The following is a 22,646-nucleotide window of genomic DNA, read 5'->3' as shown; positions in this document are numbered from 1 at the left end:
CAGTTTCCAATATGGTGACTACTAGCTACATGTGGCTATTTGATTTCATATTGGTTAAAATTAAATAAAATAAATTTTAAATTAAATTAAATTTAAAATTCAATTCCTTAGTTATATTAGCCCCATTTCATATTTCACATATGGCTAGTGGATATCATACTGGATAGCACAGAAGAGAACCACAGAAAATTCTAGTGGAAAATGCTGATCATTAATGTTCAGAAAATAAACTTAAGTCACTTGACTTTGAATAGCAATGTCAGTGTACAAAAAACCTTTACCTGATGGCCCAGTGAAGAGGAGTTGAATTTAAATCTCCACCCAACTGATCTACCACAGCACCTTTTGAAATATAAAACCTGTTAAAAACAGACATAGATAAAAAGATTTAAAACTTAAAATTCATACTGAGAAAGAAAACTTTATTCCTAGTAATAAATGTATTGGAAAACAGAAATTATAATAAGAACCCTCCCTAAAACCTCACAGATCGACAGAAGTCTGAAAGATTCACACAACAGCATCAAACAGAACCCTAGTGAAGTATTCATAGCATAGAAGTAAATACTCCTGGTGTCATGAGCATTCAACTATAACTTACATACTAAGCATGTGATAACTATTCTGCATATTCTAATTACCACAACACTCTTGAAAGGTTTATATTTAAAAGGTTCAGGATCACACAGATATTCTACTTAAATGGAAAGAAAAAGTGAAATTATGTCACTTTAAACAGCTTAAGATTAAAATTACTATGTGGAAATGAATTTTAAAAATAGTAAAAAAATAATTCAAAATCCTTTTAGAAAAGTTAGACATTTTGAATGTTTTGCTTTCTATTTGGGGACACAGATATGATACACTGATGTGTGTAACACAGTTTCAGGTATTCATTCATTTACAATAAAGGACTATGGATGTTTCAACATTCAAAGTTGCACTTGAAGAAAACACAAATGAAGGAAAGGTCTAGAATGATAAATACACAATTAATACACATATATCCCATCTTACTTTACAAGATCCAGTCTGTTGTTAATAGCAGCCCAATGAAGAAGCGACACATTTTCTTTGTCTGGTTGCCTGACATCATATCCTGCTTCTACCAATTCTTTACATCGTTCAAAAATCCCGTATCTCAAATAAGAAAAAAAAAAAGGACATAATTGATACCAATAAAATAATTTCAAATATCAAAATTTCTTTCTTTTACCAGGTTTTATCCAATCTTTCAGTCAACACAGAAATACATTAACAAAGATATATATCAAGAGGCCATATTGTAAAGCCAAACAACATCCATTTGGAGTTAAACTTGATTTTCTTAAATAAACTTTAACATTCACATTTGCCCTCCTTCAATAAATTTCATTAGATTCTCCACTATATGCCAGGAATGTATGGTGCTGATTCCTGACTATAATCTCATTCTTGAATCAAACCAAGCCTATGCAATGACCTCCCAATTAAGGAGAGAGACTAACACTTGGGATGGGATAAATTCAACAACAAAATATAAACATAGTATAAGGTATGTATGGCAAAGGAAGAAATGATTAGACATTCTGGGGGGAATGAAACATGGAATATAGAACTAAGTTTTGAGGGCTGAAGGGAGGGCATTCCAGGCAGAGGGAACAGCATGTACAAAAATCTGAGATGTGAAACTGCACAGATGTTCAGAGAAATATAAGCAATTTAACACTGAAGAAGGATAAAGCTTACAGAAGAGAATGGTAAGATATGAGGATAGAATAGAGAGGCAAAGACTGCATGGGCCTTCTATGCCATGCTTTGAAGTTTATACTTCATCTATTGTTCAAAGGGAAACTACTGAAAGTTTTAAAAAGGAAAGCTCTAGGCTGGTCCGAGTGCAGTGGTGCCTACAATTAATTGATCACAGCCAGTTACAGATTTCTTTGTTCCTTCTCCACTCCCACTGCTTCACTTGACTAGCCTAAAAAAAAATTAAAAAATAAAGAGGAAAGCTCTAAGACTCTTAAGAAAGATCGCATTAGTGGCAGTATGGAAACTAATTTGCAGAGGATGAAGCAGAGACCTAAAGACCAGTTTAGAGACTCTTGCAATAAATACAGGTCAGAGGCAATGAGAGCCTAAAGTGAGGGATGGACTTGAGGAATATTTAAGAGAGTTATTTAATTGGCTGACTATAAGAATGAGAAACAGGAGAGAAGTGTATATTTTAATCCCATAATAACTTTTAAAATAATTCATTAGCAATATTTCTTTTAATAAAAAATATTAAGTCCCAAAAGAACACATTTAATATGCTATAAAATTAAATCATTTCTACCTCACCAAAATGTGTGTGTCCCCCTATCTGTCTGTCTTTATGGCATTTTTAAGATAGAGATAACTGTCTTACAATGCTAAATGAAAATATTAATAAAAGTAAATTGTTGATGATATATTTTTCATCTTTTAAATGTCAACTTTAACATTTTACTGGGAAAAAACACTCCCTTTACATGAGAAATATAAGAGTACATACTAATGAGGATTTTCGTGGTTTAAAAAACACAAACATACACACACACTCTCTCACTTTTTATTTATTTATTTATTTATTTTGCCTTCCCACATCTACCTAAAGATCTTCCCTCAATGACTTAAGAAGGTCTAAGACCTCAAAGGAAGGTTTAGGAATGATATAAAATGTCATATATATATATATATATATATATATATATATATATATATATATATAATTTCAGAGAGGAAGAGAAAGATAGAAACATCAATGATAAGAAAAAATCATTGACTGAGGTCAAGCCTGCAACCCAGGCATGTGCCCTAACCAGGAATCAAACGGTAACTTCCTGGATCATAGGTCGATGCTCAACCACTGAGCAACACTGGCCAGGTTAAAATGTGAGTTTTTAATTTCCTGTGTGCATAGCCTAATTTTTCACATTTATCTTATAGCAATTTACCAGTAGCAGAGAAACATTTAAATGTTTCCAGTCTAATTAAAGCTAATATTTATCTTAAGAACATTCTCCTCTTCATATAAATATAATAATATAAATAATATCAAATAATATTCTTGTAAAGTAGTGGTTCCCAGGGCCTCGAGAATTCATATAAATTAATATTTAGAATATCCAAATAACTGTCAATTATTTTTTAACTAACATAAATTATATATTAGTCTACATTAAGGTCAAACAGGCTAATTAATCAACAAACATCCTTGCTTTTGACAAAAATTATATCAAGTTAGTGTGGCAACATTAGTTCCTTTCATGCTGATTAGAAGCTCTGATGGTCAAATTTATATTTGATTATTAAGAAAATGGATTAAAAATAATGTAGCTTGATGGACAACATATTTCAAAATATATCCAATGGTAAGAGATGGGTGGATGTTAATAATCAATGAGATTCATGAGGATAAAAATGTTGGAAATTATTTAATACCCACATCTGGAGATTTTAAGGATCTCCTTTCAAAACATACTTTCATTTTTGGTGCAAGCAAAAGAACCCACTATGTTTCAAGTGGTCAGGAAGCCTATTTCTACTTTACTGACTTGCTTCTAGTACACAATACGTACACAGAAAGTACTCAATAAATAAATGTTTAAAATAGCCATAATGGTGTGAGCTGGTATTTTTCCATTCCACCTATATATTTTGGTTGTAGTACATTTTAAAAGACTCAGATTTGTGTTTCAAACTCAAAGTCTAGTTTTAGTTTCACTTAAAATGATTCATTCATTCAAGCCAGAAGACAAAAAAAAAAGCATTTATTGGGCACCTAATACAAGGCAGGAACTGTGCAAAAGCAAGGGGTTACAAAGATGAAAAAACATGCTTTTGCTAAGAAGCTGCTCACAATCTAATGCAACAGACTAGTAATAAACAGCTAAGGCGCACTGTGTTAAAGTGATCTAATGCTGCTATAACAAACATACTAGCAATGGAGTAGGAAGTGAGTTGGGTATACACTGGATGCCATGAACTGCACATACATTATTACACTACAACAGAACATAAGGGTAAAACAAAGAACTGGGAAGACTTACTGAGTAGCTTTTACAATGTCACAGTTACTAGAGTCCTCTATAAGAGGAAGAGCTTCTCTTGCCTTGGCAAGTTCTTTGTTTTCATGTGCACAGACTCCATGTCGACCAAATCCTGAAGGGTGGGGGCCATGGCTGTGATTCCTGCACTGGAGAGTAGGAGTAATTTGACAAAGCACAGGAAGAGAATTAATGTCACATTCAATTACATAATGAAGAATTGGTTACTATCAACAATATCTATGTTATTAAATTTAAAATGTTTTGAGTCTTAAAGTTGTATACAAGGGACGATTTTCATCTTAATTCTCTTCATGAGGATTAGATGCTTAATATTAGAAAATTCCAAATTATAAGTATGTTTTATCATACAACAAAGCAAAGGCACACAAACAGAGCTTGGTACTTGTAGTAGGTGGAAGGTCATAGCTATTGACATTACAAATAGGAAGGCCGCCATGCCTCTGTTTTGGGAGTTGTGGCAGATGCACACTAAAGAGATCCCTAATGAATCAAGTTCTTGAACATGTATAGCTTGAGTCTCAGAAAAGGAGAGATATTTTTAAATATTTGACTCAACAATAGCCAAAAATCTGCCAAATTTAGTGAAAATTACAAACCCACAGCTCCTAGAAGCTCAAAAAAAAAGCAGAATAAACCTCAAATTCTCATACCAAGGTATATCATAATCAAATCACTAAATAATCTTTTTCTAAGGAAAAAGACACATTATGTTCAAAAAACAAAGATAAGAATGAATTCAGATTTCTCATCAGTAAGTGCAAGCCAGAAGACAAAAAAAGCACAATAGGTTTGAAGAGTTGAAGGAAAACACTGTAAACCTGGAAACACCAGCAAAAATATTCTGCAAAATCAGGAATGAAATATACACTTTTTCAGACAAAAGTTAAGGAAATTGCCATTTTTTAATTGAGCTGTTTTCTTAAAATTTTGAGAGTTCTTTATATTATACTAGAGGCCCTGTGCACAAAATTTGTGCACTGGAGGGAGGGGTCCCCTCAGCCCAGCCAGCACCCTCTCCAATCCAGGACCCCTTGGGGGATGTCCGACTGCCGGTTTAGGCCCAATCCCCAGGATTGGACCTAAACCGGCAGTCGGACATCCCCCTCACCATCTGGGACCACTGGCTCCTAACTGTTCACCTGCCTGCCAACCTGATATCCCCTAAATGCCCCCCCTTGCTGGCCTGGTTGCCCCCTACTTTCCCCCTCCCTGCCAGCCTGGTCTCCCCTAAATGCCCCCCTGCCGGCCTGGTCACCCTTTACTGTCCCCCATGCCAGCCTGGTTGCCCCCAACTGCCCCCCCCACCAGTCTGGTCACCCCTTACTGCTCCCCATACCACCTGGTCGCCTCCAACTGCTCACCCCGCCAGCCTGGTCACCCCTCACTGCCCCCCTCTGCTGGCCTGGTTGCCCCTCACTGCCCGCCCTGTGGGCCTGGTCGCCCCACACAGCCTGCTGCTCGGTCATTTGGTTGCTCCTCACTAATCCCCCTGCTGGCCTGGTCACCTCACGCAGCCTGCTGCTTGGTCGTTTGGTCGCCCCTCACTGACCCCCCTGCCGGCCTTGTTGCCCCACGCAGCCTGTTTGGTCATCCATTCGGTTGCTATGGTCACTTAGGCTTTTATATATATATATATTCTAGACAAAAGTCCTCTGTTAGATATGTGATTTGCAAATATTCCATTCTTACATTACCAGAGATCTTATTATTAAGTTTGAGGTATCCTTTGTCATTGTGTATATACTCTAACATATATAACATTATCCAGTATGTGTGTATATATATATATATATATATATATATATATATGTGTGTGTGTGTGTGTGTGTGTGTATGTATATATATATATATATATATATATGCTTTTATCATTTTCTTCTTAATATTTATTTCTTAATAACAGTGGGATCACATTCATCAACTGCTTGTCTCACTTAACCATGTACCATGTATAGCTCTGCTGGTCAATAATAGTTGGATATTATTCAACTGTATAGATGTAGCATAATTTATTCAACCACTTCCCTATTGTTAGTTCTCTGGGTTGACTTCAGTCTTCACTTCTACAAATAATCCTGTAATTAACATCCAGTACATTCTTGACAATCTGATGGCTAAAATATAACACCTTGTTTTTCATTTGTCTGCCCCTCATAGCTAATCAGATTTTTGGTAGTATGTTTGTTATGTTGACGAGCTCTCATAATTTCTCTTTGGTGGACTGCCTTTTCACAGTCTACTGTTTTTCTAGTAGATTGTGTATCTTTTTCCATTAGTGTGTTAGGAAGATTAACCCTTTGTTTATATACAGATTTTTCATCACAGAAAATTTACTTTTTCTAAAGATACAAATTTTTTTCCTCTAATAATGCCTTAAGGCATTAAGGACATCAGCTTCATTTTTTTCATGCAGGAACTGAGGGACGATTACACATGTCAATGTAAAGAACATGGACAATTAAGAGCATTTATTTACTTATTCAACAATTAATTATTGTATACTTATGATATACATGGCCCCCACCCTATGAAGACATAGGTATTTATCCTCTAGGAGTTTAAGTCTAATAGTGCAGGTAAGTCAGAGATATAGTGGAAGGCAACATGTGATTAAATGGCAAAAATCGGTGGTAAAGACGAGAGAACAGGAGGTGCCTTCTATTCATGTCATCATTTTTTTTTGGGGGGGGGGGGAGCCTAAATCCAGATCAGAGTAAAACCTAAAAATGATTATATAAATGCAAAGCCTGCTTTCAGAGTCAATGGTCTCCAAAGTGAGGCAAGTGTGCACAAGGCTGTATATGCACTGACCCATTAGGTAATGTGGAAAATGTTAAAGCTTCTATTCTATTACAGTGCCTTTGATCTTTATTTTTAAGGGAAAGCTGCAAAATATTATAAATTTGGCCTCTTTAAGCTTTACTAATTTGAGCACTATGTTGCCCTCCCAAAATGAGCAAGTGAGCTAAACTATAAAGAGGCCATAAATTGAGATAATAACAGCATAAGTGCTACCCACAAACAAGAATACGGCAGAACTGACACTTCTCTTCAGAGCAGGTAATCTTCATTAGTCCACAAAGTAAAAACAAAGACAATCTAAACAAAAATGCCAGCTTCCCTCCAAAAATATTCAAAATTATCAAAAAGGGTGACTTGAAGCAAATTTATATTTACTATCTTTAATTTAAAACTTTACCATGTGTATATGTTGACCTACTAATGAATGAATATAATTTAGAAATATATTGTCAAATCTTACAATAACATGCCCCATGACAGTATGAATTTGTGACTGACCCCTGTCCCAAGCCCCCATGTACATCAAATAGAGGGGTGCTGAACTTTTTAAGTCCCAGACAACCATATAACAGAGAATTATCCCCATCAGTGCATACGGGTTAGAGTTATCCATTGCCAACAAGTGATGATAAATTGCAGTCAGCGCCTGGATGATCTGTACTGTGCAGCTGGATCCCTGAGCTCCCAGCCAGCTTGCAGTGCAGGCTCCATTCATCACTCCATTCAGCTCATAATTAGTGATAGTTTACAAAGATGAAAATTTTGGATCCTACTTTTCACATTATAATAGTGTTTTATTCTAGGGGTGCAAGTTCAAAATTGTTTTACTGATAGGAGTGCATGATCAATAAAGTTTAGAGACTACAGCTCTAAGTTATCCCCTTTGCTCTAGATTCGATCCTTCCAAAAATTTTCCACAAGAGCTACAGGTGAGAAAGGAGATGACCTGCTTTGGGAGAGGTTAACTAACTAGAGACAGTCCCATAAAGATGTTTTTTTTAAAAAAAATCAACCATATATTCCCATCACAAAGATTAAAGCAATTTATGTCATGATACGAAATCCTTCTTAGAGATTACTCTCTAGTTATCAAGAAATTATTTTTATGGTATTCTCTAGTTGTTTCATTTTTACCACAGTGAAATGTAAACTCCTTGAGAACAAGGCCAAAGTCTCAAATTTCATGTTGACTGTATGATGGTGGCTAATTACCCCATTTTTGGCTTCAGCTCCTACATTTGTAAAATGGAAGGAGCAGGTCATATAGCTATGAAGTTCCTTCCAACTCCATGTTGTATGGTTCTAAGAGGAACTGTTACAAGAGTCATTTATGGCATGTGCACTGGTAAAGACTTCACCGCACAAACAAACATCCTTTTTGGCAGTGGAAGCTTAACTGCTACATGGCTACCTACAATGTTAAGGTAACAGAACAGACGAAGCAAAATCTCAGGAAGCCAGCAAATTCCTGAGTTTTCATTAATCATTTATTCAGGGAAATGTAAAGAACGCCTACTACCTACCAATCACAGTACTAAGTAACTAGGTAATTGAGTAAGACACAGTTCCTACTACAATCCATTCATTCATTCATTAGGTATTAACTGAATGCCTACTATGTGCCAGGCACTGTTCTAGACACAGGATATGGCAGTGAACACAACAGACAATATTTACAAAAAGGAGGGGTGGGATACCAAGAAAGAGACACGTAGCTAGCTGACTACTCTCCTCCACGGGGATAACATGATACTATGAAAATCACATCTGGGGTGATTTTTATAGCAAAGCCTCTAACTTCTTTGATACTTCTCCATCAAGAGGAGAGGGTCCATGTCCTTCCTCACAGAGGAAGCTCTATGGCTCTCCACCACTAAATACTGCAGAAGTGATTCCCAGGCCTTAGAAACTAGCAGCTTCCTCCTTCTGTCTCCTGAGATGCTCACTCTTGGAACCCAGCCACAATGCTATGCAGAGGCCCAGCCACATGTAGGTGACCCTGCTGAAAGTCAGCATCAACTGCCAGACATGTGAGTGAAGACAGCACCAGCCCTAGGTGCTGAGTCATCCCAGCTCACGAGTCTTTCTAGCAGAGGCCCCAGATAGGGTGGAGCAGAAACAAACCATTCCTGCTATGCCATGTCCAAATTCCTGACACAGAGTCCATGAGCGTGGCAATAGGTGGTTTACACCACTATGTTTTAGGTTTACACCACTATGTTTTAGACTTGTTACACAGCAATAGGTAACAGGAACATCTTTAAGATATAAGGGGTCATATGATATTTCCTGAGATATCACGAATCAAATTTTTTTACTAAATAGTAAATACATACATTTAAAGTTATAATGGGCATTCATTTTAGAGAAATCCCAAATCTACAAAACCGTATGCAAACTCTGATGAGGGTCACTGTTCTGCAAGATTATCAAATAAAACAAAAAGAGAGATCTGACTGATAACCTTTAACATTTCTCAAGACATTAACAGAACTACCAGAGTTCAGTTTCCAAGTTCATTCATTGTACAATTATTTACAGAGTACCCACTAGTGCTAGGTACACAGCAGTGAACACAACAGATAAACATCTCTGTCCTCAAAGCCCTTCACTCAGTGGAGGGAAAGAGACAACAAACCAGACACATAAGTATGCTAAATGGTATGAAATGCTGAGAAGAGATAAAAGCAAGGAAGGAGACTAGGGAATGTTGCTGGTAGTGGTGATACTGGGGAGGGCTTGCCACACAGAGGTGACATTTGTGTCAAGACCTAAATGAGGTGGGGAAATAAGCCATGTGGGTATGAGAAAAGAGTATTCCACACAGAGCAAATAGTAAGTGCCAAGGCCTTGAGGCCAGTATGGCCGGGGTTAATTGAACAAGCAAGAAAGGAATAAAAAATGAGGTCAGAGAGGAAACTGGGGGCCGGATGGTACAGGCATACCTTGGAGATACTGGGGTTCAGTTCCAAACCCCTGCAATAAAGAGAGTATCTCAATAAAGCGAGTCACGTACATGTTTTGGTTTCCCAGTGCACATAAAAGTTATGTTCACACTGTAGTGTAGTCTATTAAGTGTGCAATAGCATTATGTCTAAAAAAACACTGTACATACCTTAATTTAAAAACTCCTTATTGCTAACAAAGGCTAACCACCATCTGAGCCTCCAACGGGTCGTAATCTTTTTGCTGGTGAAAGGTCTTACCTTCAATTTGTAAAAAAGCAGAATCTGCGAAGCACAACAAAGCAAAGCGCAATAAAACAAGGTAGGCCTGTATTGGCAAGTTCTGCCAAAAAAAAAAATCAGTTCTCAAGTTGGAACCAGAACCAAATTCCACCAGAGCAGGAATGTTTTTGTCTGTATTGTTCTGATTTATCTCCTGCACCTGTAACAGTACCTAAGTCCCAGTAGAACAAATGAAGTCTTGGCTCTGTTACTTCACAGCTATTAGACTTTTCACAGATGACTTCAATTTGTTAAGCCTCAGGCCTAATCTCTAAAACTAGAATCATAATCCCTCCCCACCTCACGGCGTCACAGTGAAGATCAAGAATGGAGGGAATATTTTGCAAACTGTAAAGCACCATAGGTAGGTAAGATCTTTACACAATTACTGAAAAACTTAGTAGCAACTATTATTAACAACAATGATATCTCTACCTTGCCCCACTACTTTCAACCTCTGAATCATTCTCTCCCTCCATCTCTCACGGAACTGGGGCAGGGCTATCTTCCCTTCAGCAAGAGGGAGTGAACTTTTAGCACTTTACAGGCTTTTGTAAATGAGTGGCAGTAATTAAGATATGATAGTTACTCCTGTCAACTTTCCCTTGAAACTCTGAGGGGGGAAAAAATGAGACCTAGTTCCCATGTGAAAATTCTACACTCTTTTGTAAAATCCAGTCTGCATGCAAACCTTTTTTTATTTTTGTCTGTCAAAATCCAAGAACACCTACTAAGAATGCCTTGACAACTCCCCACGTGCCTTGTTCCTCACGTAAAACTACATCAGACTGTTGAAAGAAGGAAGGGAAAGGGGGAGCATGAGAAACACTCTCTAGATTGGACTTTTTTTTAGAGGCCAAGCAATCCAATCATCTCAAACTGCTTGAATCCTGCTAGCCACAGAAAATCCACTACCTAACTCACTCCAACTGGAGACAGCTTCAGTTTTCTCATCTGTTTCTAGAGATTGTCGTCTTCTCAAGGATGCGTCAATTCTGGAATAAAATAATGCCTATAAAAGCATTTGGCGCATGCTAAACACTCGCTGAAAGTTGGCTGAATCTGGGTATTCTCCATTTAGTCACCATAATGGGACCAGCTACAATATGCATTGGGAAAGGGCCTTTTTTATTTATTTATTTTTTTTTCAAAAAAGGACAAAAAATCTTGTTCTCTTGGAGCGAACAAGTACCTCCTGTAACGTCCCCCACTCGCCCGTTCTGTTCTCTGGAACTACATCTGGCTTCTGGTAGTACCTCCACAGAATAGAGTCCTTTGGGGTTCTGCAGGTAGCTATGACCCTACCTCCCTTCCCAGCCCCCTTTCTCCAGCCTAAGCAAACAGCCTGCCTTCTTTCAAGGAGTAAGCGCGGGTGTGGGAACAAGAGCTAAAACAGGGCTGGGTGGTGCGACGGCGGGTGCCCAGGCGCCTCGGCCAAAAAGGAAATCAACAGAACCGCACTGACTCCAGCCCAAGGTCAAGACCGACGGGTCCAACTCAGGTGTGTCACCTGACACCTCTCCCGGGAACAGCCACCCACCCCCTCCAGGCCCCACAGCGGTCCCTGCCAGGCACAGGGGGAGTACCGATCCCAGGGGGTGCTGTGGCCCGAGCCAGGAGGCTGGGAGGCTTGGCGAAGGCGCTCAATCCTCTGTCCAGGCCTCCGCTTCCCGGTCTCCTCCGAGGAACACCAGCATCATTCTCGGTGTTTCCAGGCCCCTCTGGGAGCTTCCTTAAACCCACGCCCTCGCCTCCCCACAGCCGCCGCGCCTCGCCTCGCCAGTTCCCCAGGTCAGCCATCCCCGGCCGCACTCACCTGCGAGCCTAGGCCCGGCCCCTCCATCGCCCCAGCGACTCTAGGGACTCCGCGAAGCGGCGGATGCAACCCGCTGGCCAGCGCGCCTCGAGCCTCCCGTATCCCACTTCCTGCTCGCGGCCCCGCCTCCGCCGCAGCCCCCGCTCACGCCTGTACCCGTCAGTCGGCCTCGGGAAAGCCAATCCCTGCTCTCCTCTCGTCTGGGGGCGGGACTTTCCTGCCACCAGGGAGGCTAGTGGGGAACCGCGAGTTGGAGGCCCCGCCCCCAGTCCGCGGTGAAGTTCCAGCCCCGGGTCAAGACTGCATTCTGAACTTGAATCCCAGCTCCAGCACAGCCCGAATCCCCCCCGACCCTCCTGCCCCATCCGGTAAAGCCCGCTGCCCCCGTCCCTCGCCAATGTCTGAATCTAGTAAGGAATCAACAAATGTTAACTGAAAACATTTGCCACTCTCTACTTCTGCGATCTTCGGCAAGTCACTCCCACCATCTGGGGTTCTGTTTTCTTCATAGAACAGAAAATAGATGAGTTCCACAGCTCAGGCTACAGGGGGATTGGGCAAGAGGCCCCCACCTGCACTCCCCACGCCTCTTTAAAGTCTGCACTGAAGGAGCTGGCATCTAAGATCTATTCAGCTCAAAGGACAGCTATGAAGATAGGCTAAGCCTTGGTCCCTGGCCTTGGGGAGCTCCAGTGGTGTGCAATGGGGCTCTCCTACTCAGTCCCCAGAAAACTGGAGCTTTTCTAGCCCAGCACTAACACAGTCTTTGTCATTATTTTTTCAAATATCTGTTGCTAGGCTAAACCAGATTAAGACCTTTAGGAGTTAAATTGGAAAAGAACTGAAAGTATTATGATTCCTTTATTCTAAAAAAGCAATACTAAATCATAATATAAATGTCTAGAAATCTAACAAAGTACTGGTTTTTTCCCATGATAAACACTATAATAAATAAAATTGTTAAAATTTGTTATTGTTTTTATTATAACACCCCTGCCTATTGGGCACACCAACCATGAGTTGTCCCAAAAGCCCATTATCATGCCCTTTTAGGGTGGGAACCAGGAGGTACCCATCTCTGAATTCCCAGTGCCCATCACAGCCCAGGGATATGGAGAATGCTCAGTATAATTTTATTGAGTGGAGGAGTACATGGATAGGTGTGTCATAAACTTCTGCGATACAAGGAAGGACAAACTGAGTGACAAATGTGAGTGCAGGCGACTTCCTGGAAGACCCAGAGGAGCAAGCAATTAATTTGGTCAAGCTAAGATAGGGCAAGGCTTCACGGAGGAGTCTTTGGTATGGCCATTTTGCTTAGCTAATAAGAACACTGTTTATTTTTATTTATTTATTTATTTTGAATTTGCTCTCCTTTATTTGTTAGTTACAAAATCTCATTTTTGACTGGACTCAGACTTAGAGGTAGAAGCTCTCAGAGAGGACAGTCTACGTCTCTTCGCAATCTGCTCCTGGCGTTTTTCTTTGGCCTCCTTCATTCTCTTAGCCAAAAGTTTAGCATATTCTGCGGCCTCTTCCTTGTTCTTCTTAGTACGTTGTTTTTTTCAGAGCAATACGCCTGCGTTTGTGTTGCAGGACACGTGGAGTAACAAGACACTGAATCTTGGGTGCTTTAGTCCTAGGTTTCTTACCTTCTTTGTTTAGAGGCTTTCTCACAACATATTTTCGGACATCATCTTCTTTAGAGAGATTGAAAAGTTTGCGGATTCTGCTGGCTCTTTTGGGCCCCAGGCGACGAGGCACCGTGGTATCAGTGAGACCAGGAATATCTTTCTCCCCTTTTTTTACAATGACCAAGTTGAGAACACTGAGATTGGCATCCACAATGCAACCCCGAACAGATTTGCGTTTTCTCTCTCCGGTCCTCCTCGGTCTGTAACAGGAGTGCCCCTTACTCAGCAGCAGGCGGACTCGGCCATGGGTCAAGACACCCTGCTTCATGGGGAAACCTTGTTTGTCGTTCCCACCACTGATTCGAACCACATAACCCTTCCATTCTTCACCCAGAGCGTTGGCAGCAACTTCTGTGGCCATACGCTTCTCATAAAAGGTACGAAGTTTGCGTTCATCGTCCACTTCAATGAGTTTCTGGCAGCCAGTGGCTGGGAAAGAGATGTTGAGCTTCATCCTGAAGCAGCCGACAGCCTCAGCGGCGCCATGAAAAGAGCAAGAACACTGTTTATTGATCACTTCCTATGCATTGGCACCCATGACAGTGTTTTCACATACATTATGCCTAATCTGTAAGATGAGTGTTATTTTTCCCATCTCCCAGAAGAAAACAACTGAGGTTCAGACTGATATCATAAATCCCCAAGTCACTCAGCTGATAAACAGTGAGAGAAGATTCAAACCCAGTTCTCTTACTGCAAAGTGCTTTGACTAAAGTGGTTTGGTCATTTCACTTTCAAGGACTGAATTAGAAGATGGTTTTGAACTTGAGGGAGACTTGATATCTGCTATTTCAATGCTTTCGCATTAATATCCTAACACATCAGAAGGTTCTGGGACAAGTAAGTCCTAACACTTCCCTCTGCTTCTTTTATGCCTCCACTGAGCTACTTCAGATTGGGATAAGTATATGCATAACTAATGGCTATATGAAATCAAACCCAGCGAGGCCTGAAGTGCCATCATTACCTCTCGTCTTTGAAAATGCTTTTGGCTTGTAGACATACCACAGTAGACTAGCATGATACATGGAAGCATGTTCCTGGAAAAGACTGCATGAGCCTGAATCCCAGCTCCAGCACAGAGTATCTGTATGCTCTTGGGCAAGTTGCTCAACTTCTTTATGCTTCAGTTTCCTCATCTGTACTCAGAAGAGTTCCTGATATATGATAAGCACTATATATGGATTAGCTCTTATCATCATCGCCAGCATCCCCAACATGAGTGGATGTGGGGGAGAGCACTGAGTGGACCAGCCAAGTGGTGTCATGCAAAGAGTTTAAGATAAAAGATAGAGATTCAGCAGACCTTTCTTCTTGTCCTAACTTTGCCTCTATTTTACTGTATGTACTAGTATTAGTCTGCTAGGGCTGCCATAACAAAGTACTACAGACTGGGTGGCTCATAGCACAAATTTATTTTCTCACAATTCTGGAATCTAAAAGTCCAAGATCATGTCTCCACAGGGTGGTTTCTTCTGGGGCCTCTCTCCTTGGCTTGTAGATGTCCATCTTTTCTCTGTGTCTTCACATGGTCTTCCTTCTGTGCATGGTATCTGTGACCTAATCTCTTCTTATAAGACCACTAGAGGCCTGGTGCAAGAAATTCATGCACAGGTAGGGTCCCTAGACCTAGCCAGTTATCAGGGCCAATCAGGGCCTTCCAGCTGCCAGCCAGGGCCTTCCTTACAACTGCTGGCCGAGGCCTTCCTTCGTTCCACACTGCCCCCTGGTGGTCAGCGCATGTCATAACGAGCAATTGAACTCCCAGTCTCCTGGTCAACCTCCCGAGGGGATACTTTGCATATTAGCCTTTTATATATATAGACTAGAGGCCAAGTGCACAAATTCATGCACATTGAAAGGAAATTAATTAGAAGAAATATTTTAGAGGCTGGGAGAGGCCACGGGAGGTTGGCTACAGGGCGTGTCCAGCCCATCTTGCCCAGTCCCTATCAGCCAGACCCCAGAAGCAAGCTAACCTACTGGTTGGAATGTCTGCCCCCTGGTAGTCAGTGCGCATCATAGCGACTGGTTGAGCAGTCCACTGAATGGTTGGACACTTAGCATATTAGGCTTTTACATATATAGAAGATAAGTCATAATTAATTAGGGCCCTCTCATAAACCTCATTTTAACTTACCTCTTTAAAGAGCCTACTTCCAAATATAGTCATATTCTGAGGTACTGGGTGTTAAGGTTTCAACATGTGACTTTGGGAGTGCAAAATTTAGGCCATACCGCTGTTACCCTAGGCAAATCACTTTCCCTCTCTGTGACAGTTTCCTTATGGGGCGGAGCGTAGCAGCAAAAACACTAATCTGGATGGTCCCGCTCAGCTTCCATCATGTGATTTCCCCAGCAGAGACTAAGCTCTACCTCTCCAATCCCCATAGCACTATTTTTTAAATCTCTTTTCAATGACATGATTTTCTTAATTCTGCAAATGTATAGTATTGAGTTCCTAGTATGTACCAAACACCATTCAGCACTGGGGATTTAATACTGAGCAAGACAAAAACACCTATTCCCTGGCTTCCTGGGGCTCACTGTCCAGCAGCAAGTGACCTACTTTAATCAAACAGGCTCACAAACACCAACCTCTTCAAGTCAGCCTTGTCATTCTTGGGTAGGTCTTCTTTCCTCTCCTAGACCATGGGCTCCTGATGCATATCCATCTTAAGGTCTCTCACCATGCTTTGCACAAGATCTGGCATGTGCTAAAGCCTATAAGAAGTGCTGTCGAAACAAACAAACAAATGAAGGAATACAGCTTAAGCAATGGTTTACAAAAGGACATCTAAGGCAGTTCAGCTCACTAAGTCACTCTAAGAACTACTGACTTCACAGTGCTTAACAATCTTTGGCTTTGAAAAAATATTCCCCATCAGGGTTTGCTAATCCTTCCTGTCACACTATGGATGGCAACTGAGTTCGGTTTTTTTTTTACTGAACTTTTGATTCTGGCCTTGTTTCTTCCACGGCCCTGGAAAGGACATGGGCTTTTTTTATGGAACAGGGGCTTTGGTTATAATTATTTCAACATTGGCATCAAAATGAGCATTTGAAGTGTAAAAACACACAGACAGACAGACAGACACACACACACACACACACACACACACACACACACGCACACATCTGTCAGGACAAAGCTTCTCACTGATCCCAGTGAGGAAACCCCCCTGCTCTCTGGTACCACACTAGCAGGGCTGGGGTGAGGATGAGTGTTCGCTGGGAACACTTCAGGCAACAAATAGTTATTGAGCTCCTAATACATGCCAGGTACAGGCTAAAACATGTAAGTACAGTCTCTATTCTGCAGTTTCTGCATTTCAAGTCTTTTGGGGAGGCAAATACTGATAGAGATAGATAGGTGTGTGGTTTTGTGTGTGTGTGTGTGTGTGTGTGTGTGTGTGTGTGTGTGTGTGTGTGTGTGTGTGTGTTTAAAGAAATAGAGACAATGATAAGTGCTAACAAGGAAAAGTACCAAGAATATAACACATTAGTCTGGGGGGATAGTTAGGGTAGAATATCTTGTCATAATTTATAACACTAGGTCAAAAGGGCTTTTCCAATTTCCTCTGTTTATAAATGGGAAAACAGGCTCCAGGAGGGAAGTGACTTGTCCAAGATCACCCTGTAAATTAGTGTGCAGATAGGATTAGGACAGCAGCCCTCAAGCAGCCTCAGCTTTCTAACTATAACCAACCTCATAGATTCTCACAGCTGGGGGGTTGCAAGATGGTTCCGAGGTAGCTTAGAAGTCTTGTGCCATCTCTTACCTTCTATCTATGAAAAGATTCACAGTTAAAAACCAAGGTCTGGTAATTAGATACTCTAAGAACTACAGTTAATTTGATCTGGGTGTGGAGATCATGGTGCATACCTCCTATATTTTATTTTATATTTTACCTGCCAGATTAACCAGATTCTTATGGGTGTGTGCAGTGGGGAGGGAGAAGGCAGGGAGAGGGATGGAAAAGCAGGAAGTATTCCTACTATATTTTGCTGGTTGCTATTTTGAGTCTTAGTCACCTGCTTGCAGTCACACATTTAAATACCAACTCCTACGGAAAGTTTTCTGGATGTGTCCAGATTGTGACAGCAACACTCCAGGCTAGGTAATAAATCTACTTTGACTCTAATATACGTTTTGAAAGAGTCTTTTCTCTATCTTCTGTATCCATCTATCATAGTTCTGTGTTTATTGGTTTATACACTCATCTCCCCCTGGCCTCTATACTCCTATAAGACATTAAATATCATTTCCTCAGGAAACCCTTCCTAGATTCCTAGACCAGGTTAGGACCCCTGGTAAGTGTCCCTATCACCTGTCCTTCTCCTAACAGTACCATAAAACATTATTCAATTCATGTTTTGAATATCTGTCTTCTCTGTATACCATAAGTAGTCTGGTCCTGTCTCAGACACAGATTAATTCCTAATGCATAGCCAGTACCTGGCCCATAGAGCCACTCAATGTTCAGTTGTTGAATGAATATACAACCCTATGTTATTCATTTTTATTTATACCCCTATTGCCCTAGCATATTTCTCAGCCCAGGTTAAGTGCTCACAAAAAAGTCGACTTGAGTTGAAGAATCTCATCTATGGTTGTTTACAGTTTGCAAAACACTCTCATTTCATTTAGATTGAGACTCATAACATCCCTGTGAAGGAAGCAGAGCGTGGATTGGCATCTCACTTTATAGTCTGTGGCTCAGGGAAGCTTCAGCAGTCGCCCCAGAGCATCAGGCTAGAGAGTGGAAGAGCCCAGGCCCAGAATCTCTGATGACAATGGCAGGACTGCCTCCTGTGTGACAAGGCTGTGGCCTTGCCAGTGCTGTTACTGACAAGAACCAAGTTCAGGGCCTCGGAACTAGCTGCAGGTTCAGGGTCTTTCAAAACTTCATACAGGTATTTTTTCCAAAGGTATTTTCAGATTCCTACCTGCTTGAGGGAATCAAGGTGGAACGTGAGTTTTAGAAGCTCACTTTCTGTGTATACTTAGAAAGAGACCTTGCCACTTTGAGCCTCCAGGCTCTCATCTGTAAAATGGGAATAGTAATAGAATCCACTTCATAAAGTAGTTGTCAGGATTAAGTGAAAGAATGCATGTAATGTGCATACACTAAGTGCTGTATAAATGTTGGCCATTACTAGGAACAAAGGCATCTGAGAAAAACTGAAATATTAGGGGAAACATGGCCTTAACATTGATCAGAACCCAACGTGGCCTTAACATTGATCAGAACCCAACTCTGGAATATTCATGACTTTATAGGAAATATAATGACCAAGGTTCCACTGGCCAAAATGTATTCCAAATTTCAAAGAGGACTTTGGTTTGGGATATTTAATAGGAATTAGTGTTCTCTCTCCACCACCCTGCCCTACACACTATATATTTGTGTTGATGAGAAAAGCCACATGCCCCTCACTTCTGCCATCACCAGAGGACAAGACACTGGTTAAATCTGCTGTTAGCTATTGCCTGTCGGGCTCCAATTATAGCAACAGAGTGGTGTCCATGGTAACTAGCCACGCTGGCTTGCTGTGGTGCAAGATGTTCAAAAATATAGAAGAAAGGGCCATGGGAGGCCAAATTGGTTAACTGTCATCTGTTTCTAAAGGAAGAAAATCCACACTGTGCTTTGGATAGATCCAGGCAACATATGGAATCCCCAAGCTAAAGGCAGTAAGGTCATTCCTAAGGCCACTGAGTTCCTACTGAATCTGACCAACGGGGGAGCAGATTGTCAGCAATGGCAGTAGATGAGGTGGCAGGAGTGGCAGAACATTGAATGAAATGATAGGGTCAAATTCTGCCACTTTTTGGACCTTCTCTGTCTCCCTATTGCCTACTGTAAAGTTCTTTGTGGGACTGGAGTTGAGCACTGAGACACCTTGTTTAAAAAAACAAGGTAGCCATGGTCTGTCTCTATTTCCCCTCTTGTGTCTCTGTGCCTCTGGGCATCTGTCCTGTTCTCTCTTTAATGCAGGGCCTTCTGCTTACTAGTGTTTTCTGCTTACTCACAATTTCTGCTTGCACATGCCATTGACTCCAGCCTTGACTTTGTAAGATTTTACAGACCCAGCTTTGACTCTGTAAGATTTTACAGTGACCTGCTTGTCACTGTTTCTGTGCCTCTTCACTCAGACTATTGAAAGAGAGAAGCCACTTGGCTGTTATTAATTAGTGGCTTAGATGGCCCTCGGTCACTTATCTACCCTGACCAGTCATCTGTGATGGAGTGGCTTGATTTTGCCATGATCACCAAGATATTTCGCAAGCACTGTAGGTGGGGACAATTCACAGAGAAGGGTACCTACATTACCTGAAATGCTATGAATCAGAAATTCATTTGCGCTTACAAGTAAACACATTCAACAGGATGTATTAGTTTCCCAAGGCTGCCGTAACAAAATACCAAACTGGGTGACTTAACAGAACAGAAATCTATTCTCTCACAGTTCTGCAGGCTCGACTCTAAATCAAGGTGTTGGCAGGGGCACACACTCTCTGAAGGCTCTAGGGGAAGATCCCTCCTTGCCTCCTCCTAGCTTCTGGTGGTTGGTGGCAATCCTTGTTGTTCCTTGGTTTGTGGACACATCGCTCTCCAATCTTTGCCTCCTTCATGGTATTCTCCCTGTGTGCCTCTCTCTGTGTCCAAACCTCCCTCTTCTTATAAGAACAGTCATTGGATTAGGGCCCATCCTGATCCAATATACTCGCATCTTAAGTTGATTACATCTTCAAAGACCCTATTTCCATATTCACAGGTGCCAGGCGTTAAGACTTCAACATATCTTTTTGGGGGACACAATTCAACCCACAATAGAGGGTAAGAGCAGTCAGGAGAATTAACTTAATCCCAGTGCATCTGTCTGAGATGTCCTGAGAAGACAGCAGTTTCTATTTGGGAGGAGGCAGACTTAAACTAGAGGTAATTCTGGGACTTGAGGCACTTCCTGGAGGGAGAGGCCAGGGTAGGGTAATGACAACGAGGAGGCAGTGACGGGAACTGGGTTACTCAGCGGTTGGGAAAAAAAGCATCAGGAAATGAGAAAAGATAGACCTTTACTTATTTCACAAACTATGGCCCAGGACCCACTGAGAGGTCACAGGAATCCAGAGCCAACTCGCAATAACACCTAAGACAGTGTCTAGTAAACAATAGGTACTCAGGAGATTTTAGTGAGAGAAGGAGAGAGAAAGGAAGGAGGAAAAAGAGGCTGAGGAAGAAGAGAAAGATTGGCTGTACTGTACAAGGGCTCCCATGATACCATTCTCTGCATCCACGGCACTTTCCAATGCACCTCTCTCACTTATCGTAACCTCCTTTTACCTGTCCGCCTCTACCTTCAGTCTCTGACTCTGAGTCAAGGGTGTGTATCCTGCACAATTGAATATACAAAGCAGGTGCTTCATTGTTTTTCGGATGTGTTGGGAACAATAAATGATGCCTGTTTTTCCTCCACCCACGTTCAGAACACATTATGAGTGACACACACAAAGGTCAGATACATAGAGATAAAAATGTCAGCTTTATTAGTGACAGAAACTATTATTAGAGAAAGGGGTTTAGGTCTGCTGGCCAATGGGCTTCCAATACATCACCTAATACATTATCTAATACATGAGAGACTTACCCAGTCACAATTCCTGGTGGTCCTGGACCACTGCAAGCATTGGGGTGTCTGGGTACTTGGTTTAGAGTAGAAGGGGTGCTCCTTGCAGGCAGGCAGTTTCCAAAGGGAAGAACAAGAAGCTGAGCTGAGTGTGCAAAGTTTGGCTCCCAAACTCTCTTGATGGATAAGTCGCTCCTCCCCTCTTCCGGATGGGGGAGGGGAGTGAAGAGGGAGGAATAGAGAGAAGCCAGAAGTATTATTCCAACCTCCCTCCACATGAAAACACAAAGGCAGGGGAAGGAAAATTTCCAAAAAGCTTGGTTGAATAAATTAATCAACAAATAAATGCTTCTAATGCTGTTTATTCTTCATCTACTATTTACTTGTCTGCCTCAGCCTTCAGTCCATGATTCTGAGTCAAGGGTCCATGCTGGAGAGTCTGGGACTGTTGCAGGGTAGAGACCCTCTGCTATAAATAACCATCCTCACCAGGCCTGCCACCAAAGCCCAAAGTGGGGAGAGGACAGTGGACAATAGTATGTTAGTCACTTGCTGAGATACGCCTCAACTGCTGAATTGACTACAAAAGATCCTTCCTAAGCGGCTCCAATGTACCCAGCTGGCATGGATTTCATTGGCTATACCTCCCCAGTCTCAAAAACAGGATACCCATTCCCTTGCTGGATAATATATTGCATTTGCTCAGGAGGGTGTTGTTGGGTGGTAAGGAAGGTATACGATGCATCAACTCAAGTGGGATTCCTTCAGGCTTCTGTATATAAAGACAGCAGTGACTAGAGATAATGTTAGGCTACAATTTACTTAAGCCCTGGTTTAACTGAAGGGCTACTGAAGTCCTGCTCATTCTTAGCTCTTTGGTGCCCCAACACAACTTGACCTTGATTCCCAACGGTAACTGGCAGAGGGACTAATAAGCCAGATCAACATACTCTAAACAGTACTTTTTTCCTTACCCAGCCAAGTATGAAATGGCCAGATTTTTAATCCCTCTCAATAAGTGCTTGTTAAAGATTACCTTGACTCAGCAAGTGCATAAGGAAGGCTGGAGGTCAGGCACTGGCTTCGACAAGGCAAACAGTGTGTGTCCCGGGAGGCAGTATGGTCAATGGGAAGGGGCAGAGGCCTAGGAGTAAGGTTTCTACCACACATTAACTTGCTACAGACCACTGAACTTAGGTTCTCTAGGCCTCAGGCTCCTCATCTGTGAAATGGGCTGGGGAAGGGCTGGGTTCAATGCCTTCAGCCCAAGCAGAGCACCTAGACTGCTGGCTGGCCACCAGGGATGTCCAGCCTGGTGAAAATCTTTTGACAGTAATTTTTCTGACTGCTCTATGTTTTCTGCATCTTCTTGCAGCAGGTGTTTTCTCCTGAGTGTGGCGTG

The 22,646-nt window shown here is 41.5% G+C and overlaps 1 protein-coding gene, 1 long non-coding RNA gene and 1 pseudogene across 3 annotated transcripts in view; all 3 read right to left on the bottom strand.

The window, feature by feature from the left end:
- The window catches only part of ZDHHC13 (zinc finger DHHC-type palmitoyltransferase 13), a 43,115-nt gene extending 31,117 nt beyond the window's left edge, over positions 1 to 11,998 (bottom strand). Inside the window, exons 1-4 of one of the 2 annotated variants that reach the window (XM_054725568.1) lie at positions 11,919 to 11,998; positions 4,053 to 4,198; positions 1,018 to 1,140; positions 282 to 359 (exon numbers count right to left, since the gene is read on the bottom strand). In XM_054725568.1, the coding sequence (XP_054581543.1) occupies positions 282 to 359; positions 1,018 to 1,140; positions 4,053 to 4,198; positions 11,919 to 11,945 (374 nt within the window). In that variant the 5' untranslated portion in view covers positions 11,946 to 11,998. Of the gene's footprint in view, positions 1 to 281; positions 360 to 1,017; positions 1,141 to 4,052; positions 4,199 to 11,918 lie in introns of those variants that run through there. The other variant, XM_054725569.1, reaches the window with a different exon arrangement.
- A 1,264-nt stretch (positions 11,999 to 13,262) lies between these two features.
- LOC103292721 (40S ribosomal protein S6-like) lies at positions 13,263 to 14,089 on the bottom strand (annotated as a pseudogene).
- A 1,022-nt stretch (positions 14,090 to 15,111) lies between these two features.
- Positions 15,112 to 21,316, bottom strand: LOC129151354 (uncharacterized). The gene is made up of 4 exons (XR_008558035.1): positions 21,266 to 21,316; positions 17,322 to 17,401; positions 16,211 to 16,348; positions 15,112 to 15,202 (listed from the first exon to the last, which is right to left on the bottom strand). It is a non-coding gene; the product is annotated as an uncharacterized LOC129151354 (long non-coding RNA).
- Between the last annotated feature and the right edge of the window lie 1,330 nt (positions 21,317 to 22,646).

Source organism: Eptesicus fuscus, chromosome 13 (genome assembly GCF_027574615.1).
Source record: "Eptesicus fuscus isolate TK198812 chromosome 13, DD_ASM_mEF_20220401, whole genome shotgun sequence".
Classification (NCBI taxonomy): Eukaryota; Metazoa; Chordata; class Mammalia; order Chiroptera; family Vespertilionidae; genus Eptesicus; species Eptesicus fuscus.
Note: the sequence above shows the minus strand (reverse complement) of the source record. Positions and strands in the feature narration are given on the sequence as shown.